Source organism: Podarcis melisellensis (assembly GCF_964234715.1).
Source record: "Podarcis melisellensis genome assembly, chromosome: 17".
Taxonomy (NCBI): Eukaryota; Metazoa; Chordata; class Lepidosauria; order Squamata; family Lacertidae; genus Podarcis; species Podarcis melisellensis.
In genome coordinates this window covers 31,899,538-31,925,020 of record NC_138534.1, presented here as the reverse complement: position 1 = coordinate 31,925,020, position 25,483 = coordinate 31,899,538, and the positions used below count along the sequence as shown (strand labels likewise).

The window sequence follows — 25,483 nt, the reverse complement described above, 5'->3', positions numbered from 1 at the left end:
CCCTGCCCAACACATCCTTGAACCAAAGTCACTTTCTATTTCCCACAGGATGTCCCTTCGCTGCATTTTCTGTTTCTCTGTTGGGTTACGCGAGGTAAAAGAACCACACAGCAGCACCACGACAGTTGTCAGTTGAGCAAAAAACGCGGCTTCCATTCCAGAAACTTCCTCAGTCGGGAGCGGGGGTGGGGTATAAATACGGGAATTGCACTTGCCTCCAAGAGGAGCCCCGAAGCAACATCCAACTCCAACTGCGCAAGCCACCACCAGGAGGTCGAGCTGCCTGTGCACATTCTGGAATAGAGAGCCCGGCCAGAGAGAAGCATGCCAGGGTTAGGAGGGAGCACAGCCACAAGGTTAGTCCTCTCCTCTCCTCCCTCCCCCTCCTCCTCCGGCACAAAGCAACAGCGAGCAGCAAAACCAGCCTTCTCTCACAGAGGAAGTGAGCAGTGAGCCAGTCACTACACACAGCCTGCACCTACGGTGGCCCCGTTCCTTTCTATGCACCGCCAAATACTATATAGCCTATGTGCCAGTTCTCCATACTAGCCTGGCAGTTGTTACCAGCTATTGGAACGGTATTGTGCAGTCAGCCACCAAGCCAGCCACTGCTATAGAGCTCGAGCCTCTTTAGTCGTCCAGCCAGCGTTGTGTGCAATAAGCGTCCGGAGCCACGCCAGCCTCAAAACACAACTGCTTACAACAACCACATTTCTTACTGTAAGGTTTATGTGTTGTTATTTATTTATTTTTAAAAGCCCCCATCCCACTGGACGTCTTGATGCCTGCTATTAATGCACAAGCCTTGATGAAATCATTTGTGCTTATTTACAGCTGCTCAACCACACAGTATATATGGGTAAAAAGGTAAAGGAACCCCTGACCATTAGGTCCAGTCGTGGCCGACTCTGGGGTTGCGGCGCTCATCTCGCTTTATTGGCCGAGGGAGCCAGCGTACAGCTTCTGGGTCATGTGGCCAGCATGACTAAGCCGCTTCTGGCGAACCAGAGCAGCACACGGAAACGCCGTTTACCTTCCCGCCGGAGCAGTACCTATTTATCTACTTGCACTTTGACGTGCTTTCAAACTGCTAGGTTGGCAGGAGCAGGGACTGAGCAACGGGAGCTCACCCGGTCGCGGGGATTCGAACCGCCGACCTTCTGATCGGCAAGTCCTAGGCTTTGTGGTTTAACCCACAGCGCCACCTGCATCCCATATATATGGGTAGCAGTGACCAAAGTTTGGACTTTGTGCGCCAAAATACAAAACACTATTTCTGGGCAAAAGAAAGTGAAATTGTGCCGGTGTACACTGTTTTACGTACGTCCCACCCGTTTTGCATAATTTCGCTTCCAAGATTCAGGCTTGCAATAATGCGGATACATGTTTTTACAAGGTCAGGTGTTGAACAGGACAAGTAGAGTGATGCATGAGGAATAGGAGAATGTGCAGATTATCATAGGCTCATCTCCAGCTATCAGGATCCCTGTTCAAACCCTCTTTGATTTCTGATCCTTTGACAGAAGTCCTTTTAACTTTTTCAGCAAATGGTCTAGAAACCTACAATTTGGTTTACAAAGAAGCTGTGGTTTTCAGGGAGCCAAGCTTTGCTTCCGATATTTTAGGATTGGTTGTTTGTTTTTGTTTTTTTTAAAGAAGAAAATAGGGTGACCCTAACTCTGACTACAATCAGGCATGGAGTGGTTTTAGCTTCCTTTTTGGTTCATGATACTTGGAGGGTTCCTCTGTATTTTATTTTATTGTAACGGACAGCTAAACCTGCCAATTGCTGTCATTTCCCTCTGGCCAGCTGGTCTAGAATTATTCTGTTTTTTATTCATTCTGGTCCTGCCTTCAATATTCTGGGTCTCTGAGGCTCCCCTCCCCCTTTGACAGCCTCCATCACAGACCAGATGGAGCATGCAGAACACTTACCTCATACACACCACAAAAGATGGACATGAACTTGCTCAGGACGGCAGCACAGATGCTGGCAATATGCACAAAGGGGCCCTGTGGAAGGAAGGAAGGAAGGAAGGAAGGAAGGAAGGAAGGAAGGAAGGAAGGAAGGAAGGAAGGAAGGAAGGAAGGAAGGTTGAGGAGCATCGTTCAATTCAGTTTTATGCCAAAAAAGTAGCAAAGATTCTGCCTCTCTATTTCTGTTTTTATCACTCCCAGACCCACCAACATCTTTGTAAGACTCTCTCATGCCACTGAAAAGGCACACTTTCGAAATCTACCTTTAGGCAGCCCATGCGTGGTTGGCAAGATCATAAATGTAATCGAAATGACAAGGTGAGTTAAAAGGTCCTTAATGGGAGAGGAAGAAGGTTAGGTTTGTGTTATGTACTGAATTGAATAGGATCCAAACTGCAGCAGTCTGATTGGTCCTAGAACAATAGGATCCAAAAGGCAGCAGTCTGATTGGTCCTAGAACAATAGGATTCAGAATGCAGCAGTCTGATTGGTCTTAGAACAATGCAGCAGTATGATTGGTTGGCAGGAACCACCCAATCATGCTCCAGATAGAAGTGAATCCACAACCTGATTGGCTTACAATAGAATTCCAGAATTAGCCAATCATGTGCAGCCCATTGTGTAAATAATGTATATAAAGCAGATACTTTGAGGGGACTCTCATTCACTTCTCCTCACCACTATGAGCTGAATAAAGAGCATGAAATCACTTTGCGACTCTGAGTATATTTCAGTTTGTGTCTCCCTCTGGAGCCTGAGAGAGAGGCCTCCAGTCGAAGGATCGGCTGCTTATTATTTCAAAGCAATGTGTGAGCATCAGCTGTCCCCACCTCAGAAGCTCCTGGGTCACATAATAAAACTCACATCATGTTGTATTTTAATCTTGTTTTTAAGTTGTGCTCATTTAACTTGTTTTTATTATTGCTTGTTAGCCGCCCTGAGCCCGGCCTTGGCTGGGGAGGGCGGGGTACAAATTATTATTATTATTATTATTATTATTATTATTATTATTATTATTATTATTACCACCTGCCCCGTTCTTTCTCCCCAGCCCTCCTCCTCCTGGCCCTGGCCTTATTAGGACTGCTCCATCTTCCAACTTTACCTTCTACCTGCCTCCTTCCCAGGGAGGTTGGACTAGATGACCCTTGTGGTTCCCTTCCAATCCTACAGCCACTACACCCATCATTCCCCATGCCCCTTCCTAGGAGCTTGACTAATGGCAACTCTTCTGCCTGGACTGCCTCCCCCTCTAAGAAATTAGAGTGGCTGAGTTAGCCACCATCAACCTCCTAAGGCAATAGGAAACAGACGGCCACAAGTGGAAACTGCAACAAAATGTTGCAGTGTGGGGTGCCGCTGTTCTGTATCCCAGCTTTCTCATTCTGTTCTCTCTTCCCCAATAACTGGACAGCACTCTGTGGCCACTAAGCACCCTCAATGGGCTGTTTTGGGTTCCCCTAACAGAACATCTTTCACTTTAAAAACAGGCGTACCTTGGTTTTTGAACAGCTTAGTTCATTTACAACTTGGAATTTGAACGCCAGGTGTTCCAGTTTGTGAACTTTGCCTCAGAAGCCAAACGTCTGGTGTGGCTTCTGTGGCTTCCGAATAGCTGTAGGATACTCCTGCAGCCAATCGGAAGCCGCGCCTTGGTTTCTGAATGTTTCGGAAGTCAAACAGACTTCTGGAACGCATTCTGTTTGAAAACCAAGGTACAACTGTATATGTTTCTATTTTTGCAAACCTCTGGGTTTCCCTAAGCCTGAGAATACTTCCCTTATGTGTAGGTGGTGCTGTCTGGGCTTCATAAGCAACAGCACTCATAGCCTGAACATCAGAAATAGAGGTGATGGGGATGAAATCTGCCTCCCCAGCACTAATAATAATAATAATAATAATAATAATAATAATAATAATAATTGCATACCACCATAAACCTGCAGATCTCAGGGCAGTTACAACATAAACTCACAACATAAAATCACAAAATACATAATAAAAACCATAAACCACCCAGTAACCTCTCTCCTCCTCAACACATTTTAAAAAGGCATTGGACGTCAATCAGGAAAAGGTCTGGTTAAAGAGGAACATTTTTGCCTGGCGCCTAAAGGTGTATAATGAATTGTATAATGAAATTACGCCCTCTGCCTTCTGCGACTTGCCCTTCTCCCCTCCCCAAGCCCCAGAGGTGCTCACCTCTTTCCCGACAGGTATCCCACTTCCTAGGCCAGCTGTCAGGCTTACAACTTTGGCCACAAAAGCTTTGGGTGTGAGGTATTCCTTGAGGACGACTCCTCGCATAATGGTTTTCAGCTCAGGGATCCCGGAGCCTGAACAAAGCAGAAAGGACAGGTGAGGAATTGTGCCACAGAATGGAGATTGCGCAGAGAGACTGTGGCTCAAACTACAGGTGACAAACTGGTGACAAACATCTGTTAGCTAAAAACAAGGTTCACTCCTACTGCAAAGAAAGCAGGGGGTTCTGAACAAACGGGGTATGTGGGGAGCCAAATTCTTCCCCCTCTCTGCAGCTCATCTCCCCCCATGGTCCCTCTCCTGATGTCATCCCCCTCAGCCCACCCCAATCTTCTGGGAGGAAAACACCTAAGGGAATTAAGAGGCAAAAGCAGAAAACATCAGCTCCCTCTGACCAAGCTACCTTCTTGCTCTAAAAATGGGAGTCGGGGGGATACTGCATACATGACTAGGGCAAGCCTAGGCTTAAAAGAAATGGATTTGTTGCTGTGGATAATCTAAGGGCCCCTCCAAACTGGTGTTTTATTGCAGGTATATTTTCTGCAACATGTTCTTAACACAGTAACAGTGCATTGGCAGTGGGTTTATTCTGTTTTATAGTATAATAATAATAATAATAATAATAATAATAATAATAATAATAATTTATTTATACCCCGCCCATCTGGCTGAGTTTCCCCAGCCACTCTGAGCGGCTTCCAATCAAGTGTTAAAAACAATACAGGGTTAAATATTAAAAACCTCCCTAAACAGGGCTGCCTTCAGATGTCTTTTAAAGATAGGATAGCTGCTTATTTCCTTCACATCTGAAGGGAGGGTGTTCCACAAGGAGGGCGCCACTACTGAGAAGGCCCTTTGTCTGGTTCCCTGTAACTTGGCTTCTCGCAGTGAGGGAACCGCCAGAAGGCCCTCGGTGCTGGATCTCAGTGTCCGGGCTGAACGATGGGGGTGGAGACGCTCCTTCAGGTATACAGGTATAATATGCTACCATGTTATTGCTTTCTGGAGGAGCGATAGACAACGAAGAAGGGATAAAAAATAAACTAGAACGTTTGTGATGTGGAAAGTGACGGAATTCCAGCAGGAAGTTAAAGTTATGCCCTGACTAGAAACGAAGCAATGCACACCGTCCAACTTTTTCAGATTAAAAAACGGGACACAATTCTTCAAGGATGAACTCCTGGGCAAGTCAAGTAACTCACGCTGCAATCACAACCCCCAAAGTGCTTTGGGGGGCAAGATTGCGTCATGAGAGTGTGTAGCACCCGAAATGGCTGCCACAATCTTGCACAATAAAATAGGATGTCCCGTTTTTTCCAGGACACTTGACGGTTATGGCAGTGTGACTGCCTCCAAACTTTTGCAGGCACAAACTGCACTGAAAGAGGGGTTGTTTGTGACCTCCCTGACAGCATCATGAGCACAAATCATCACAAATGCAAAACGAAAAGGATGTCAGGAGGTGTCTTATCCTTAGACAGACAGGCAAATCTTCTCTCTCACCCACAGCCTGCGGAGAGACAAGTTGGCAGAAGAGGGCAGCAAAGAGGATCAGGACGAGCGGATAGGTCACCCAGGCCAGGTACTGCATAGGGATACTTGGGTGCAGCGAGTTGTACATCCACTTGTAAGCTGTAGTGGGGGCATAAAAACAAACGCCAGAAACTTCAGAACATGAAAAGAATCCAATGAGCAACAAACTAAACCAAATTCCCCAACATGGCACCCTCCAGATCTCAAGGATTACAATTCCCATCAGCCACAGTGCTGGAGAGAAATGTTCATTGTGTGCTTCATAATTGATTGGAGTGTTATCGTTACCCAATCTCTTAGTATGTGTCCCCTGCTTCCCTGAGATACAGCAGTGACGGGGTCATAGCTGTCAACTTTTCCCTTTTCTTGTGAGGAATCCTATTCGGAATAAGAGAATTTCCCTTTAAAAAAAGGGAAACGTTGACAGCTATGGGAGTGGTGGGGTGGTTAAGTTGATTGTAGCAAGGTGTCTGGTTGCTTTCCTACCGGGGGGGGGGAATATGGGGGTTATTGAGGGGGAGTTGATGCTGCAGATAAAACACTTAAATGCTTTTGTTGTTGTTGCAAGGGCACCAAGTCCATGGCTGAGTGGAGATTTCAAAGAAATGAAAAAGAAGAAAAAAATTGCTGTGCTTATTCTGAAGTATTAATAAACCTCCACAACAAATGAATAATGTTGTTTAACTATTTATCCAAGCATGACCATCTAAACAAAACTACCCTAAATCTTAAAATCACTTTTGACCCCCTGCACCTGAAATGCCATGCCTGGTCTTGCACTGAATGTAGTACAGTGGAACCTCGGGTTACAAAAACCTCAGGTTACAAACACTTCGGGTTACAGGCTCCGCTAACCCGGAAGTAGTACTTCGGGTTAAGAACTTTACCTCAGGATGAGAACAGAAATCGCGCGGTGGCAGTAGCGGGAGACCCCATTAGCTAAAGTGGTACCTCAGTTTAAGAATGGTTTCAGGTTAAGAACGGACCTCTGGAACAAATTAAGTTCGTAGCCAGAGGTACCACTGTATTGCCAGCTGAAGATGAGCTGGTGAAAGACCTACGGCAGTAACATAGCTTATTTTACAGCTCATGAAACTTGAGTTCTTGGCATAGTTTTAGGGTTGGCATTGGGAGAGAGCCGGACTCTTGTGCCTTTAACAGCTATGTGGCAGCAGATATTAAATATAGAAAGCCTTTTGTAATATGGAACTCCAATTAGGAGGAAAACGTCACCTTCTGATATTCTGAGTACTTACAGAGTTACAATTCCCAGAAACCAGTAACAAACTACAGAGCCCAGAATTCTTGAGGGGAAAGAAACTGCTTCCAATGTCCTTTAAAGGTATAGGGTGTACACAGACACAGTGGGAGATGGAGGACTAGCAAGCATCAGATAAATGCAGAACAATGGGTTACAAAAGTTGGGTGCCTCCTCTTCTCTCCACTGAGTGGTGGCAAGAGCCCATGAGGTTCCAGGCACTCAACCAGGGTCTGTGTTCCTTTGGAAAACTGAGACATGGTTAAGACTGTTGTAGCTTTAAGAAATAAGGTTTATTCATCTATTTACACCTTCAATCTGCATGGAGGGGGTCTCTGAGGCTGGAGCCACATGCAGACTGAATGCTGCTCCCTGACTCTGCGTAAGGTAAAGGCAGCCCTGATAGCTATTACTAAGAGCCTGAGTTCGGGAACAGGGATCTGGATGTAATTTCTTCAAATTGGCAGGTGAGAGTTGGTGTAGAGTGGTGAGGAGACACCCTCCATCTGCTCATGGCTGTCTACACAAGTATACATATACGCCTTTGCAAACCTGGTCTGTTTTTTTAAGAACTTTCAAACTTCATACAGATCCTCTCCCTTTTTATTGCTCTTCCCAGCTGCCTGTAGTATGGATTCATTAGATAGATAAATAGATGATAGATATAATTTCTTGGTTTACAAAATATGTGCATTGTCTCTTTTTCAAGTTGCATTTTCTACAGATCAGTTTCATTTGTTGTGAGACATTAGTGTTACATACACCAATTACATGCCCTCTTAAACAATCCAGTAGTAAAATCAACAGCAACTAGGCCCTTGACAACCTTCGAAAACCTCCTCTTAACAACAAAGGGACATGGCAAAGGGATGGTATCCGCAATAGACAAAATACTGCTCCAAAATCCCACAAACCCCCTCGACGTAATCAAAAAACAACTAGAGGACAACATAGGCTATAAGATTAACCCCATCCAATGGACTAGAATGTGGTCTAAACCTCCCTTTAAATCCATATCAGCGAAAAGAACTCACTCTGAAACTCACTTACAGATGGTACCTAACACCACGTAAACTAGCGCTGATACGCCCAGGAGTCTCACCAAAATGCTGGAGAGGATGCACCTCCACAGGCACATACTTCCACATGTGGTGGGAATGTCCTAAAGTCCAACTCTCCTGGATTTGTGTTATTAATGAAGGGTTTTTGGTATAAACAATGTACCTGGTGAACAACAAATGAGTTGGGGGGGGGGGATTAGCAAAGAATCAGTCCACCTACCTTGCAGGCTCTTGGCACTGGAGTAATCCACCCCCCAGCTCACCAGTGCCATGACAAGGCCCAGGAGGACCAAGAAGATCCAGTCTTCTCCCATCTTCTTGGTAATATAGTTCTGGATTCTTTTAGCACAGGCTATGGAGGATAAAGAAATTTCAGACCATAACAGTGTGAGCTGACAAAAAGTTTCTGGACACGAACCAGCAGAAGTTCAGTATTTCATAGTCCTATTTATTTCCTTGGGAGAATTGGCATGTGCTTAGATCTTTCCCACAGAAAGCAATGCCACTGAAAAGAGCCAAACTGACACCAGACTGCTCTTTTCTTCTCATACAGATGATGGTGCACCTTAAACTTGCTGGTGGTCCACTTCATAACTCAGGTAAAGCTGCAGTACTTGGATATCAGTTCAGTCAGCTTCAATGAATTCCAACAGGAATCAAATCAGCTTCGATCCATGTACTTAATCAAATATTGACTGTATATTTGGCTTAAAATCAGCAAACAGTAGGCATAAAACAAACAAGAAAAAAATAAGAAATGTTTCCCATTTCACCTAATCTGTGAAAACTGTAAAACTGGCAGACCTGAATTGTCCATCTAACAGGACATTACATGTTGTGCATTCAAGAACAATATGATAAAAGCCACATCATGGTGTCAGTCTCCTTCCATGAACTCCTACTTTCCAGAGCTCAAAAATATGAGAGGCGCTGTGAGAGTAAGTTATCATTTCTGAATTATCTCATTCTGTATATTAATGGCCCCGAAACCCTTACATTCGCCTAATCCTTTTATTGAGCCAATTCATTCCACTGTCTTCCTACTGCTATGGCTAGTCATTCCTGGTGATAGCTTCCTTTCGACTGTAAGAGCATTTAAGTTCTTATTTCTACCACCTACGTTCAACATGCATATTTGTAAATAAATTCAAATGCTACAGAATCCACCATAAATGTCCAGCGACCTCAGAAACCAAACCCAGGAAGCTGCTCCTGGAATGAATCACCTTGCTGGGAAATGAGTAGAGCATAATAGTGTCATTTAACCAGTTAGTCACTTGTGAAAAGTTCCTCAACTCTTATCTCAAGCCTGTTTCTGAAAACCTTACCCTTTCCTCTGTAACCCATGCAGCAGGTCTGGGGAAACTCTGGCCTCCCAAATGTTGTTGTGGTACAGTACGTCTCCCATCAGCCTAGACTATTGTCTATGCTGGCTGGGGTTGATGGGAGATGTAGTTCAGCAGCATCTGAAGGACCAGAGGTTCCCCACCTCTGCCACAGTTATTTGGTGGTCAATGTGCAGCTCCTCAGTACACACTGGTGTAGTAGGAAGGTTCTTCTGAAGGTAGATAGCTTCCAGAACATGGAATGGAAGTACCAAAACTTTCTGTTTACCTCTGGGATTGTTTCATTGCATCCACACAAACACAACCCTGACACAATTAACTCCATCCATTTTCACGCTGGATAGTGTACCAGTGTGGAAAGCCCGTTGGAAAAGCAGGGCTTCCCTGAGGCCTACCATGGCACTTGGAGTAGCGTTCTGCTTTCACTTCGGCCTGGCTGACTCGCTTCAGGGGCCCCTGGCCGTTGCGTTGGGGCCTCTTCTCCCCCAGGAGTTCATCTTCTTCCTTCCGGGAAAGACTGCAGAGGTTGTCTGTGTACTGGCCATAGAGCTGAGGACAGAGGAGTGGGCAGTTAGCACAACCAAGTCACTCATAAGACAACAAAAAGAGGCCAAGGGGGACTTGCTAGCAGCAAGACCCCATAGGTGGTTTCCCTAGATCCGTGCCGTCTTTAATTTACATCTACTTTAATGATGTGTAACTAGCATGCAGACCGTAACCACCTGATGAATCTGCATGTGTGATCAAGCCGTATCTCTGGAGAAATGTTAGGTCCAAACTAGATGCATGTAACAGTCTCCCGACTTGTGCTTGTACAGTGGTACCTCGGGTTAAGTACTTAATTCGTTCCAGAGGTCCGTTCTTAACCTGAAACTGTTCTTAACCTGAAGCACCACTTTAGCTAATGGGGCCTCCTGCTGCCGCTGCGCTGCTGGAGCACAATTTCTGTTCTCATCCTGAAGCAAAGTTCTTAACCTGAAGCACTATTTCTGGGTTAGCGGAGTCTGTAACCTGAAGCATATGTAACCTGAAGCGTATATAACCCGAGGTACCACTGTACTTTAAAAAAATGAAAAAAAGTGCATTGGGATGTATAGTCCTTTCCTGTGGACCATTTTTCCAATTATGATGTTTTTCCATCTGTAAGGGGAAAGATATGAACACAGCCTGTGTGTATTATGTGTACACACTAATCCTGCTTTCTGAACAGAATGCAATCCCAGGAAAATCATTCATTAGGCGAGAGTTCACATAATGAGCTGGTGATTTCCATTATTTCAGACGGGAACATTTCTAATCTGTGATTTGCCTCCTTCTGTCCCTGGTTTCTGCCAAAAAAAGGCAAACAAAGGTGATTTGTCTGATCTCTCTTGATCCCTGATCTTGCTAATCTCCCCCCTTCCCTCCATGGTTTCTGCCAGTGACCAGCAAAACACAAACAACTAAAGAAGTGGGCAAACTCTGGACATTCGGATATCTGAATCAAACATTTGTGTAGCAAAGTTTGAGTATAATTCTTTGCGTTCAGCTAACTGAAATTTTGCATGAGAAGTATTCTGATAGCCGGACTTGCGTGTACAATCCCTGTAACCCACGTGATCATATCATTTACAAATCATTATCATTTACCACTGTGTAATTAGTTCTTTGGCATTAAAATCAACAGACCAAATAAGCCAGTTCTGCAGAGCAACAGGAAGAAAGTAAGATCCATTATTTTCAAAATGACTGTGATCAACAATAAATGGAAGATGCTGAGGCTGCAGTTTTAAAAAATAAGAATAACCCCCTGTGGCGATCACACAGGATCCCTGGGCATTTGACGGTCTATTGATCCCTGTGCCACCACTGTGATTGCTTCCCCGCTGCCACCAACCCGTTTCTCTCGGGTACACATGGAGTCCAGACAGTTGTTAACATCAAACCAAATAAACAAATTTATTTTATAAGCCTTAACAAGTTTATGGTTTCAGATAATTTTTCTTGTCAGTTTCTTAATCTTAGTTTCTTTACCGGCCTATACCTTCCTAATAACTTCTAAATGATTATCTCAACTGTCTATCTGACTCCTCTTAACAGATTCTCTCACTCTTTCACAACACAATTTGACCAACCCACAGACTTATCCTCCCTCTCTCTTCTCTAACACCCCACTGACTCCTTAACAACACTAACTCTAACTTCTCCCCTTGGGTTCCCATTTGCCAATCACTTCACACTCATTTAACCCTTTCCTTATGACCCGTCATGATGTCACCTAGGAGGGCAACCGCCACCCCACCGCCTTAAGACAGCTCACCAAATGGAGCCATCGTACCCAGAAAGCAATTGTTCCTCATACTTCTGCTGAAGAAGCTCGGAAAATTATCACCCCAACTTTCTGTGTAAACACTTCTGTTCATATAGTCTTTCCACACCCATGCCAGCGAAACAAAATGCAGCTGCCCTCACAGAGTGGTACGGGGTTGAGCCGCAGGGGTGGCATGAGGATACAGCAGGCATTCCCTCCCCCCAAAAAAAATTGCCCTTAAAAATGCACCCAGGGCCACTGCCTTGGCTGCCCCGCCCATCCTATGCCACTGGAATAGCCAGCCACTCCACAAAGACGAACAGATCCAACAGATTTCCAAAATATCCAAAGGATGATGGAGAATACTATGACAACATCTCTGTCGCTGCCCTGGTGGAGATGTGGAATGGAAGATGATCTGGAGCAATTTGACAAGGTTGCTTCTCAGCATCCTCTCCCCAAATCTCTCCATTACCTGGGCTGGGATGAAGCTTTACGTCCATTTGCTGGTCTATGAGGCGGCAGGAGGGATGGCGATGAAGAAATCTTTACCCACTGCTGCCATGTACCCTGTGAAGTTCTTCCTTTCAGTCTTCCAGTGAAATTATCAGCTTTCTACTTACAGTGGTACCTCAGGTTACATACGCTTCAGGTTACATATGCTTCAGGTTACATACACTTCAGGTTACAGACTTCTCTAACCCAGAAATAGTGCTTCAGGTTAAAAACTTTGCTTCAGGATGAGAACAGAAATTGTGCCCCGGCGGCGCGGCGGCAGCGGGAGGTCCCATTAGCTAAAGTGGTGCTTCAGGTTAAGAACAGTTTCAGCTTAAGAACAGACCTCCGGAATGAATTAAGTACTTAACCCGAGGTACCACTGTAACAAACAGAAAAAGCCAGGAGGGTATTCAACCATCTAATTTGTACCTCAGCTGCAAAATTCACCGAGTTACTGTATTTCACTGCATAATAGTCACAGTTTTAATGCCGATTCTTCTTTTCCAAAAAAAGGATGGTGTGGCGATTATGTGGTGAAAAACCGAAGCACAACCATTATGTGAGGAAACATTTTTTTATTACCGAACATGCTCATGTTTATGTTGCTTATTAATTGTTACTAACTGTTTTTGGTGCAATCAAGGTCTCTCGTGCCTCACTCATGGCAGATATGTCCGCCCTTCCGCTCCCCTTGCACCTTCAGCTGGTACAGTACTGAGAATGCGCTCTGAGAGTGCCCTGCCACTATTATGCAATGAATGCTTTGGGACCGATTTTAGGGCCCGAATAAAGGGGTGCGACTATTATGAGGTGGCAACAATGATGCTGTGAAATAAGGTATTTTGTTCCAGTCCCGGTCTTTCTACCTAACCTGCCTCACAAGGTTGTTGTGTGGATGCATTCAGGCAGCTCGGACCTCACCCCTCCCAATTCCTGTCAGAAATCCATTTCAGAGGCTTCTCCCCACTGAGCAATCCACTCCTGGTGCTAATTTAAACATGGCCGTCGTTTGAAATTGCACTTCTCTGAATTTTGTGATACAGTTCTCCAACCAAATAAAGGTAAAGGGACCCCTGACCACGAGGTCCAGTTGTGGCCGATTCTGGGGTTGCGGCGCTCATCTCGCTTTATTGGCTGAGGAAGCCTGCATACAGCTTCTGGGTCATGTGGCCAGCATGACTAATCCGCTTCTGGTGAACCAGAGCAGTACACAGAAAGGCCGTTTACCTTCCCGCTGGAGTGGTACCTATTTATCTACTTGCACTTTGACGTGCTTTCGAACTGCTAGGTTGGCAGGAGCAGAGACCGAGCAATGGGAGCTCACCCCGTCGCGGGGATTCGAACCGCCAACCTTCTGATCAGCAAGTCCTAGGCTCTGTGGTTTAACCCACAGCGCCACCAAACATGCCCATTAGGGAAATGCAAACATAAAAATGTATATATTGCTGAAAATGACTTATGGGAATGCATTGTATTAGGGAAAGCTGCTTGCAAATGTCAGCATATTAGGCAAAAATGTATAGAAAACTGGGTATATTTTTGGAGAATTGTGCTCTAAAATGCCGACATCTTTTCATGAGGACTTTCTATTGAAAACACACACAAGCTGATGCAGATATGTGGTGAACCAAAGTTAAGTATGGAAAAACAAGAAACTGAGAGAAACGGAAAATTGTCGAGATTCATCCATCCCTGGTCAAAATAGCTTTCATAAAGCACACTGATTCCGTAAGGCAGAAAGGTAAGTTGTCCAAACTAAACAAATCAATGTAAAATAAGATTTCCAACAGTAATAAATACGAAACTTATTCTTAAGTTCTCAACAGACTTTTTTTTTTTTAAAGGCACATTATATCACAAAGCACAGGCAGAATACTTTAGCACTGAACCTCGGAAGGAAGTACTACTATTTTCAGCCACCGAAGAGACAAAGCCTCTCCCAGTGGGAAATAACACAGTCCTCTGGTCCAAGGCTACAGTATATTTTATAATGGGGCTCAGTGAGAAACTCTGGAGTGGCTGTGTCTTGTGCTTGATCTTCCCCCTAGTGGTTCTAGGTGAGTTTTGAGTTGCAATAAAATAGAGGAGTAGTAAAAGAGGATTTTCCACTGCAGCAAAAAAAATAATAAACAAAGGGTTAGTTTCTTCCTGTTCTCCCTCTTGCTTCTTTTCTCCAATTTAACTTCTGCTCATGAATGCCCTGGGGGCTTGCAGGCAAGATTGTGGAGCCTAGGTTGGGCAGAGTTCAGAGTTCAAGGTGCTTTTCTGCTCTTTAAGTAGTGCTGTGGATCAACAAGGCTTTGAGCTAGCTGAATATGCTGTCTTACACACCAAGTAGATTTCTGAATCCCGTTTCTCCCTTTCTTTTCGCATGGCCCCCATTTCTCGGTGAGCGGCCTGGGGAAGGATTTATTTGAGAACACACAGCTCTTTTGTCACATGCCCTTCAATAACCCAGCACTGGCTTGAACGCTCACTAGGAGGCTCGTGTTCCCCCACTAGCAAATGTCCTGAGCTCTTGGCAATTCGCACCTCGCAGAACACGGCCCTCCTCCCCATCTTCTGCGCACACAGACACACACACACACACATGCTCTAAGTGCCAGGAGGCGGATGGGCGATGCTTGAATCAGCAGAACAAGACACTGCCCTTGCCACTATTGCTGGGGAGGGACAGAGAGCATTGAACCAAATAAAACTCAGCTCCCCCTCTCTGAATCTCCTACGAAAGGATGGGGTGGGGGCTGGTTGGTTAGGGGTAACCACACGCTGACAAATGTGACGTTGTGATTCTTACAGGGAGAGGGGAGAGCCATTGGATTTGCAGCAGAAAAGGTTAAGAATACACGAATTGTCTTCTGCTTAATTGCTCCAAATGTCCTCCTCCTTGCTTTTATTAAAAATAAACCATGGTGTTGGGGCTTTAAAACACAGATCCGAGCATAATGTGCAGTGGGACTCCCTGTTTGGGACATCTTCATTACTACTGGTGGTTTTCACCACACCTAAATGTACCCCAAGGGACACGGGTTGCGCTGTGGGTTAAACCACAGAGCCTAGGACTTGCCGATCACAAGGTTGACGGTTCAAATCCCCACGGTTGCTCGGTCCCTGTTCCTGCCAACCTAGCAGTTCAAAAGCACATCAAAGTGCAAGTAGATAAATAGGTACCGCTCCGGCGGGAAGGTAAACGGCATTTCTGTGTGCTGCTCTGGTTTGCCAGAAGCCGCTTAGTCATGCTGGCCACATCACCCAGAAGCTGTACGCTGGCTCCCTCAGCCAATAAAGTGAGATGAGCGCCGCAACCCCAGAGTCGGCCAAGACTGGACCTAGTGGTCAGGGGTCCCTTTACCTTTACCTTTAAATGTACCCCCTATTTCCTCATCCATCCTTGTCCTAAGGACCTAAACAATTGTTTTTTGGGGGGCGGGGCATGGACAATTGTTTTTTTCTGCACAGGGATAGCAATGTGGTGCCCCTCTGATGCTGTTGGACTCCTGTCAGCCTCATCCAGCGAGGACAAGTGGTCTGGGATTGTGCAAACTGTAATCCAAGATGCCTCCTTCCTGTCTGGATGGAGAACAGAGAGTCGTGTATACAGGTGTGTGCAGAAACCAGCTTACTATACAAAGGTAAAATTAAAACCTGTTGTTCCACCCACTTTGGGCCTGCCCCACACACTGCTGATGAATGGCTCACATATAGTTGCTCTGAAGGGTCCTTGGGCTGAAGAAGGTTCCTCCCTCTTGAAATAAACCATCATTTATCAAAAGGTTGGGCAATCTTTTCTCCCACTTTTCTTCCTTTGAGGGTTCCATTTCCTCATCAGCAGTTTGTTAGGGCACATTCCCATGCCACCAATGTGTGGAGCCCTTCTCATATAACCATAGAGTTGAAAGGGACCACGAGGGTCATCTAAGTCCAACCCCTAGCAATGCAGAAATCTTTTGCCCAACGTGGGGTTCGAACCCACGAACCTGAGGTTAAGATTCTCATGCTCTACCGACTGAGCTCTACTAACAGTTGGCGGGGTGTTTGCATGCCAGTAAGGGGCAGAGCCAAAGCCAAGGACGGGCAGAACTAACCTGCAATGAACACCTCAGTACATTAATTTTCACCGTGGCTACCTCAGTGAATGATTCTGAATCCTCTGTAGATTCATACAAAAGTAAGCCCTACTGGGGCAGCCAGTGTGGTGTAGTGGTTAAGAGCGGTAGTCACGTAATTTGGGGGACCGGGTTCGCGTCTCCGCTCCTCCACATGCAGCTGCTGGGTGACCTTGGGCCAGTCACACTTCTTTGAAGTCTCTCAGCCCCATTCACCTCACAGAGTGTTTGTTGTGCGGGAGGAAGGGAAAGGAGAATGTTAGCCGCTTTGAGACACCTTAAAGGGAGTGAAAGGCGGGATATCAAATCCAAACTCTTCTCTTCTTCTCTTCTTCTCTGTATTTGATAGAGTTACTCTCAAGGACTGCCCACACTCCCACTTGTTCCATGCGTAGAAGGCATGGGTCCAAGCAGTTTTTCGCCTATCCTGTGCTTTCTACACACAGGACAGGTCTGAGCGGTTTTTCACTTGTCTTGCTGCTTTCTCAAGGAAAACAAGCTCTTTAGTGCTAAATTGGAGCCAACATCCATCTACGGAAAACCTGGTTGCCATTTGCTCCGATTCAGCACTAAAGAGCAGGTTTTCCTGGGGGAAAGCAGCAGGACAACGAAAGCCTGGATGAGCCTTCAAATAAGTATACAGAGATGATATTATTATTATTATTATTATTATTATTATTATTATTATTATTATTATTTTAGTAGAACAGACCAATACAACTACTGTTCTGGAAAGCAAGTGAAAATAATTCCTTTCTGACTTTACTGTGTCACAAACGCACATGGCGGAAGCCTACCAAATCATTCCCAGAGAGCTTGGAAACACTGACTTCCTTTCCCCAAAGTAAATTGGGTGGGAATAAAGTAAAAAGCCATCAATATATCAAATAAAATATTTACCCTTCTGACTGTTTTTAAACTGCATAGAAGAGGAGAAAAACACTTTTTAAAGCCAAGAAATATAGAGGAAACAAAGAGGGAGGGAGGAAATACGATGGGATAGAATAACAGAGCAGCTTCAGGAAGAATTGCAGACGGCATAAAATGTCACTAACTATGATGATGCAGCAATAAACAACTTTAAAAACAAAACAAAAACAAAGTCTTTGTACTGTACTTATACACTGTAATCCATTCTGTCTTATTTCTATTCAACCATGCTATGACAGGCGTTGATGGTGTCTTAAATCATATGAACTAAAGCATGCTTAGCTGAGGACTAAATCGTACTCCTACGGCTGCATACACACGATAGCTTTAAAGCACAACTGAAGCACCATTCTTTCCCCTCTAAGAATTCTGGACACTGTAGTTTGTTAAGCGTTGCTGGAAACTCTTATCTCTGTGAGGGGTAAACTACAGTATCCAGAATTCCTTGTAGGGGAGACCGTGTTTTGAATGTGCTTTAAAGGTACAGTGTGTGTACACACATTCAGCTATCACAGAATATATAAAAGACAGAATATAAAACACCTGTATTTAGAATAGAAAATACAGAATATAAAAACATCTGTATAGGCCAGTGGTGGGGAACCTGCAGAAAGTGGGATACATGTGGTTCCCAGCCTCATTTCATGCAGAAGGGGAGGGAGGGAAAGAGTCAGAGACAGAGAGTCCATGTCCCGTTTTCCTTTTCTCTCTCCCCACCTCCCCTCTCTACTGTAGGTTTGGAATATTGGAAAACTTCTATTTAAAAAAATTTGTTAAGGTGCTTGTGCATGAATAAACAAATTCTTGCATGTATGCCCAAATAGGTCCTCAGGTCTCTGGATTTTATGATGGATGAGTAAGTACTAATTGAGGGGAGAGTGACAACAAGACAAATTACCAATATCCTCAAGCATTAAAAGGGCAAAAATGTAAAGGACCCCTGGACAGTTAAGTCCAGTCAAAGGTGACTCTGGGGTTGCGGCACTCATCTCACTTTCAGGCTGAGGGAGCCGGCATTTGACCACAGACAGCTTTCCAGGTCACGTTGCCAGCATGACTAAACTGCTTCTGGTGCAACGGAACAACACAACAGAAACCAGAGCGCACAGAAACGCCGTTTACTTTCCTGCCGCAGAGGTACCTATTTATCTACTTGCACTGGCGTGCTTTCGAACTGCTAGGTTGGCAGGAGCTGGGGCAGAGCAACGGGAGCTCATTCTGTCACAGGGATTTGAACTGCCAACCTTCTGATTGGCAAGCCCAAGAAAATTGGTGGTTTAGACCACAGTGTCACCCACATCCCCCATCAAGCATTAACCCACTAGTGTGGAAGGGAAACACGGAGGTGGATTTGGGAGGAATAAAACTCAAAGCACTCATGTGGGGATGAAGGCACTTAAACCCACATGTGGAAACAGTAACCCATGTATGTGTGGATATTCCCTAGTTTGACCAAACTGGGGGAGGCAGTGGAAGACAGGAGTGCCTGGCGTGCTCTGGACCATGGGGTCACAAAGAGTTGGACACGACTAAACAACTAAACAACAACAACAACAATGCCCTAATCTGAAACTCTCTAACACTTACACTGGAATAAATCCAGTAGGACTTGCATACAAATAAATCTGAATAAACCACTGTGTGTCTCTATTTCTCTTACTTGCTGAATTGAAAGGGAGAATATGTTGGACCTGGAATTGTGCCTAGAAACAGGCTGGGGCATCCATCAAGGAGACCAAGCAAGTTTTTATGCCAAAAAAACAGGTCTGAAACATGATTGAAATAGATGTAGATAATTGGTTTCATCCAGGAGCAACTGGACTTGAACTGCAACCAACACTCAAGCACCTTGCCCAGGAAGGCAACATTTGAAATTTGCCAATATTTATTACAATCTTCTGTGTCTCAGAATTGCTTTTTCATTAGCGGATATACGACTGCCTCATCTAGGGCAGCCGGGTCTTTCCCCACTTATGAGGTATTCACTATCTCCCTGGTCCAGCTGATCAAAGTTACTCCAGACGATGTTATATGCCGGGAAGGGCAAAGGTAGGGCATGTAGAGGTACACGTGTCCAGACTGGTTCTATACCACATTAAGCTCAGTAACAAGCTTCGTCCATGTTCGGCGAGACACACTGTGAGTCATCTACCACCTTGTGTTCAAGCCACCTCCCAAACTGCTTCATAGCTTAGATCTTTCCAGTGAATTAGGGAGCCAGCTGGACCTTTCTCAGTAGAAGAGGATATTTGGATCAAGTACATCTATTGCCCAAACTTCAAAGGGAGACCAAGGCATCAACAGTACTGTACAGTATTGGAAATCCTGCAAGAGCTCTCAGAAGCCTCTGAGATTCCATTATCTTCCAGGGTCCAGCAGCCCTTCAGAACAGAATAGTCATGTAAAAGAGAGAGTGCAAAATTTCAAAGATGCTAAGAAGAACAGGTTCTTTAGTCATGCAATATGCCCAATGTGTTTTGCCCCAAACACTTTTGTCAAGGGCTTATCTTAAAAGATAAAAAGTAACATTTATTGGACAATTGTTAAAACCACACTTAACAATTAAAAAATTAGATTCTATGTAAGTCCAATGAAAAAACAATTTTAAACTAAAAACAGCTGTAAAACACACACAGCTTTTTTTCCTTACTTCTTAACCAGTCAGTCTCAAAAGTTTCCAGAACTGACCCTATTGAATATTTTCCAAGACAATAACGCACACTCACGCTACAAAGAACTCATAAGCCACCTACTCATAGCAGCCAGGAACATCATAACTAGACTCTGGAAGGACCTATCAGGAGTGAACCTGGACCACTGGTACCAAACCGTATGGGAAACAGCCCTACTAGAAAAGCTAACCAACAAATTGAAACTAGAAACTCATCTGAACATAATAAAGGAATCAACAAAACACCCACTACCACCATGAGTGGATTTATTTTAGGGGCAGCAGGACTTTTGTTGTGGGGCAGAACCTCAGTTAGCTATTTTTAATTATTTTTATTGATTGGGGGGCAGCTGCCCCTCCCTGCCCCCCTTGGCTATGCCCATGACTACCACTAGACCACCCTTTTCTGATCCAGATAAGAAAACTGTCCCTTGGTTGTCTTGGCTGCCAGGAAATCTGGAGCCTTCCAAACAAGGCAGCGATGACATAAATTTTGAGGGTCCAATGAAAAATACAGACTGGAGTTCCATAGCACCCAACCACATATTACACCCATTAGCTCAGGTAGGTAGTTTGTTAGGAGTACAGCTTTTCCTATTTGAGGATCACGCAGCAATAATCATGTGAGGGAGGAAAGCTGGACCCCGCACACTCACCCCACCCCTCCACTGGTCCCTCCCCAATTTCCTCTGTGCATTCGGGGCATGCCCCCCCCCAATATGTGGAAAGAGCTGGTGAGATGTGCAAGCTGCATGTGTGCAGCATTACTTTTCTCCTTTTTGTGTGATCTTAAACACCTGGATAGGGTTAAAGAGAATGCCCAATCTGTTTTGTGAGATCAGGGCACAGTACAAGCATTCTGGTCCTGCTAGCTAGGGATGATGGGAGTTGTAGTCCAAAAACAGCAGAGAGAGGGGGGAATTATTGTTCCATATTGATTGATAAGCCCCACTCAGTCACAAATATATCATTAAGTTCACCACAAAAATCCTGGGTACAGCCTGGAAAGGATGTGACTCAAAAAAACAACTACCCTCTTCTGATCAATACTGAAAATCAGTCCAACTGCTTCTCCCGCATGCAAGCTCTATAATATTGTGCTTGCAAGTTCTAAAGAGAGCTTTTGCAGTATGCTGTTATGCCACGGCGTGGGCACAGGGCCAGGAAGGGCCTGCAAAAATTGCAGGAGATCCTTGGACAGCAGCTGGTGAGACTGACCTGAGGAGAAAGATTAAAAGAGCTGGCTAAATGATGACTAAGAAGCAATATGATAACAGCCCACAAATATCCGAAGGGTGTAAACACCAAGCAGGGAGAAGCTGAAATTGTGAGTAAAAATGCAAAAAGAAAATAAGGATAAATGCACACATTGCTACCCGGTATTTTAAATAACCAGTTCTTAATACCGGAGACTCCTGAACTGCAGGATGTAGTTACACTGGAACGGGGGAAACCCTAGCACTTGAGTTGACTCCGATGCAGCCTGAAGATATAAGCGCTGTGGGTGGTGATGACCTCACAAGGTTTTTCATTTACTATTCTCGTCTTGGGCTCCACGCATAGCAGCGGGTACACAAAGTTCAGACCCCTTTCCATTCTTCTCAGCCTAATCTGTGAGCTCCTTCTCTCTCCTGATCCTGAACTCCTCCTCACCCCTTGCAGTAGCTCTCCAAGAGCACATCAGGCCAATGTTTATCGCTACACAACCTTGCAGATGGCTATTTCTGTCCTGGGCTCCCCCCATACCTCTGCCATTGCTCTTGGCCTTTTATTGCTTAACCCTTTGTTAGCAATGCACGCACACTTCCTCTTGGGACTTTGAACTGGGAGTCAAAGCAGCCAGGCTGGGGGTGGATAATTATTTTTTCCAGTATCCTTAAATACTAAGTCAAGTCTGCAAACTGAGTAACTAAATAATAGTGACATTGCTTTCTTCATTTCCCCCACTGTTGTTTCCTACACCTCCATTCGGCAGTTCTCTTCCCCTAGCTGAGAGAATTCTCCATTTTTCATCTCTAGAATCAGTTTTAGAGGTGCATCAAAAACTCTCAGGTTTAATTTTTTAAAAAACCAGAAATACTAGTGGAATAGCATCCCCACGACCACTGCACTGATATTTAATTAAACTGTGTGAATATTCACACATTAACCCACTTTACAGGAGGTGGGCAGAGCGCTTCTTCCACTCGCATCTTGCATATGCTCCAAGTGTCCCTATTTTCCTTTTTCTTAAATTATATTTTATTAATTTTCCATACATTCATACCACATTACAATTTCTATTAAACTTTTCAGTTTTTGACTTCCTTCGGCTTCTCTGCCAATCATCCAAATTCTAATTTCTTTAAATACACATTTCCAAATTTTGGTATTGCCTTTATACCTTCCCCTCATCTTCTATTTTGCTTTTTTTACAATATTCCTTATGCTGTTACAGAGCTTCTCTAAATGCCACTAACATTCTGTTATCACTTATACATTCCCAGTATTCAGCTAATTTTCCCCAGTCCTCGATGAACTTTTGATCTCGTAGATATCTAATCTTCCCAGTCAGTTTATCAAGTTCTGCATAGTCCATCAGCTTCATTCTCCATTCCTCCAACGTTGGTATTTGTTCTTGTTTCCATTTCTGGGCCAGTAATATTCTTGCCGCTGTTACTGCATATTGAAAAAGTTTGTGGTCCTTTCTATTTATTTCATTACCAACAATTCCTAAGAGAAAAGCCTCTGGTTTCTTGACAAATGTATATTTCAACATTTTTTTCAAATCATTATATATCAACTCCCAGAAGCTTTTCACTTTCTTACATTCCCACCACATATGACAAAATGTACCATCTTTTTCTTTACATTTCCAACACTTCTTACATGTTTTGTACATTTTTGCAAGTTTTACTGATGTAATATACCATCTATATATCATTTTCATAGCAGTACCTGCAGTAAATTTAATACTTTCATTCCATAGTTTTATCCAATCGTTAAATTGTATATTATGACCAATATCTCTGGCCCATTTTATCATGACTGATTTAACTTCTTCATCCTTTGTATGCCATTCCAACAACAAGTGTCCCTATTTTCCAGAGGCTGTCCTGGAATTATGAAAGCCATCCTGGCTTCTGATTTGATCCAAGGATTTCCCTATTTGCCCAGCCAGTGCCACCACCACCGATCTTGCAAATGAGCCAGCGCTTGACCTGAGGTGTGACGGCAGCAGCAGAGGAGGCTGCAAGGGAGCATCCCATCACCTCTAAAGGTAAAGGACCCCCGACAATTAAGTCCAGTCGCAAACGACTCTGGGGTTGCGGCGCTCATCTCACTTTACTGGCCGAGGGAGCTGACGTTTGTCTGCAGACAGTTTTTCCAGGTCATGTGGCCAGCATGACTAAGACGCTTCTGGCAAAACCAGAGCAGCACACGGAAACGCCGTTTACCTTCCCACGGGAGCGGTACCTATTTATCTACTTGCACTTTGACGTGCCTTTGAACTGCTAGGTTGGCAGGAGCAGGGACCGAGCAACGGGAGCTCGGATGATACTGTTCCCACTTCCTCTTTCAGCTCCATATGCTTTTCCAGGCCCAGATAACCATGGTGGAAGATGAGCAGAGAGTGGAACGACCTAGTGGGTTAGAGGAAATGAGGAAAATGAGAGAAATCTGGGAGACTAGGTAAAGGGTAAAGCGACCCCTGACCATTAGGTCCAGTCGTGACCGACTCTGAGGTTGCGGGGCTCATCTCGCTTTATTAGCCAAGGGATCCGGGTGTGGCCAGCATGACTAAGCCGCTTCTGGCGAACCAGAGCAGCGCACGGAAACGCCGTTTACCTTCCCGCTGGAGCGGTACCTATTTATCTACTTGCACTTTGACGTGCCTTTGAACTGCTAGGTTGGCAGGAGCAGGGACCGAGCAACGGGAGCTCACCCCGTCACGGGGATTCAAACTGCCGAGCTTCTGATCGGCAAGCCCAAGGCTATATATGTGTGTGTGTGTGTGTGTGTGTGTAATCTTGCCCCCTCCTAAAATTTATTTGGTGTGTTTTTCTTTTTATAAATCTATCAAAGAATAGAATAAATCAGGATTAAGGGGTTTTCTCAGGATGGCGAGCGTGTCTGTGTCCCGTTGATGTAATGGTGGTGGAAATGCTCAGGGCGGGGGGCAAATATGGGGGGTCGAGGAGTGTCAGTGGAGAGTGAGAAATGTCCCTATTTTCATCTGAGGAATGTTGGTGGGTATGCTCTTGCCCAATCAGGGATCACAGAGTGAATGGAATGATGTGATAACATTGCATAGCAAATCAGATCTGGTTTGGTTAATGAATGTGAACATTTTCACAAGGAGTGCTGGAAAATCATTTTTTAAAGGAAGGGGTTTTTGTCACTGCTGATTACCTGAAGTATGATTTCTGATTTAAAAATATTTTAGCATCAAAATGATGCTTCAACAAGGCATATGAAATTTTTGACTTGTGCACATACTTGCCTACCTGCAAATATGTAAATAGTGTAAAATGTATTTGATATGTATTACAAAGGTGATTAGCTGTACAAAGAGACCTGTTTCTGCACACAGAACTCGTGGCTGGTGCTGTTTCTTTAGATTCTGTTGGGTTTAATTCTGATGAAGTATCAGTTTCCTTATTCACATGCCAATGGGTTCTCAATGAGTTGGCTGATGAATGTGAGTCAATGAAGGAAGAAGGCCCTTGATTATCAAAGGGATGTTGTCAAGACTCTTCTCAGCTGCACTCAGATCCCAATGCCTCATAGAACTGCCACATTCAGTTACCAAAAAGATGAATGAATGATTACCAATTCCCACTTCAAACAAAATATTCCCAGGAAACCAGCCTAAGTAATTTATGAGAGCTTCATCTAATCAGCATTCATCCATGCTGCTTTTACACAGTGCACCAATTTGCAAAGCCCCAAAATATGTGAAATCTAGTTGCAAAATTTGCCTATGTCCAAAATGCACCTAAGGCCACGTACCGTATTTTTTCCTCTATAAGACTCACTTTTTCCCTCCTAAAAAGTAAGGGGAAATGTGTGTGCGTCTTTCGCTGCACAGCAATCCCTCTTGCTGTTCTGGCTTCTGAGATTCAGAATATTTTTTTTCTTGTTTTCCTCCTCCAAAAACTAGGTGCGTCTTAGAGTCTGGTGCGTCTTATAGAGCGAAAAATACGGTATGTGAAGCAGTCGTGATATTCTTGGCCAAGCTGTGCCTTCCATCCTCTTAGAGCCTCTTTCCCCCATTCAACATATAAACCTCACCCAAGTCATTAAAAAACAGAGCCATTCTCATGAACCAGAATAGCCAGCTTTGGGCATTAAAAATTCAAAACACGCACCATGCCCCCTTCACCCTGACTTTGCTGTGATGAGCAAGCTCTAAAGGGAGACTTACAAACATGTTCACCTGAATGCACTTCCAACCTGATTAAGAACCCATTATGCAGGGATCACATGGAAGCATGTTTGTGCACACAGGCAAATACATTTATTAACCCCCTTTAGACTTTGCTGCTCAGCATGGCAAAGGCAGCGTTGG

The 25,483-nt window shown here is 44.5% G+C and overlaps 1 protein-coding gene across 3 annotated transcripts in view; it reads right to left on the bottom strand.

Annotated features, from left to right (window-relative positions):
- CLCN1 (chloride voltage-gated channel 1) overlaps positions 1–25,483 on the bottom strand; it is a 110,058-nt gene that overhangs the window by 36,410 nt on the left and 48,165 nt on the right. For 2 of the 3 annotated variants that reach the window (XM_081893894.1, XM_081893892.1), the window contains exons 2-6: positions 9,833–9,986; positions 8,312–8,443; positions 5,743–5,871; positions 4,180–4,313; positions 1,936–2,013 (exon numbers count right to left, since the gene is read on the bottom strand). In XM_081893894.1, the coding sequence (XP_081750020.1) occupies positions 1,936–2,013; positions 4,180–4,313; positions 5,743–5,871; positions 8,312–8,443; positions 9,833–9,986 (627 nt within the window). Of the gene's footprint in view, positions 1–215; positions 295–1,935; positions 2,014–4,179; positions 4,314–5,742; positions 5,872–8,311; positions 8,444–9,832; positions 9,987–25,483 lie in introns of all 3 variants that reach the window. The other variant, XM_081893893.1, reaches the window with a different exon arrangement.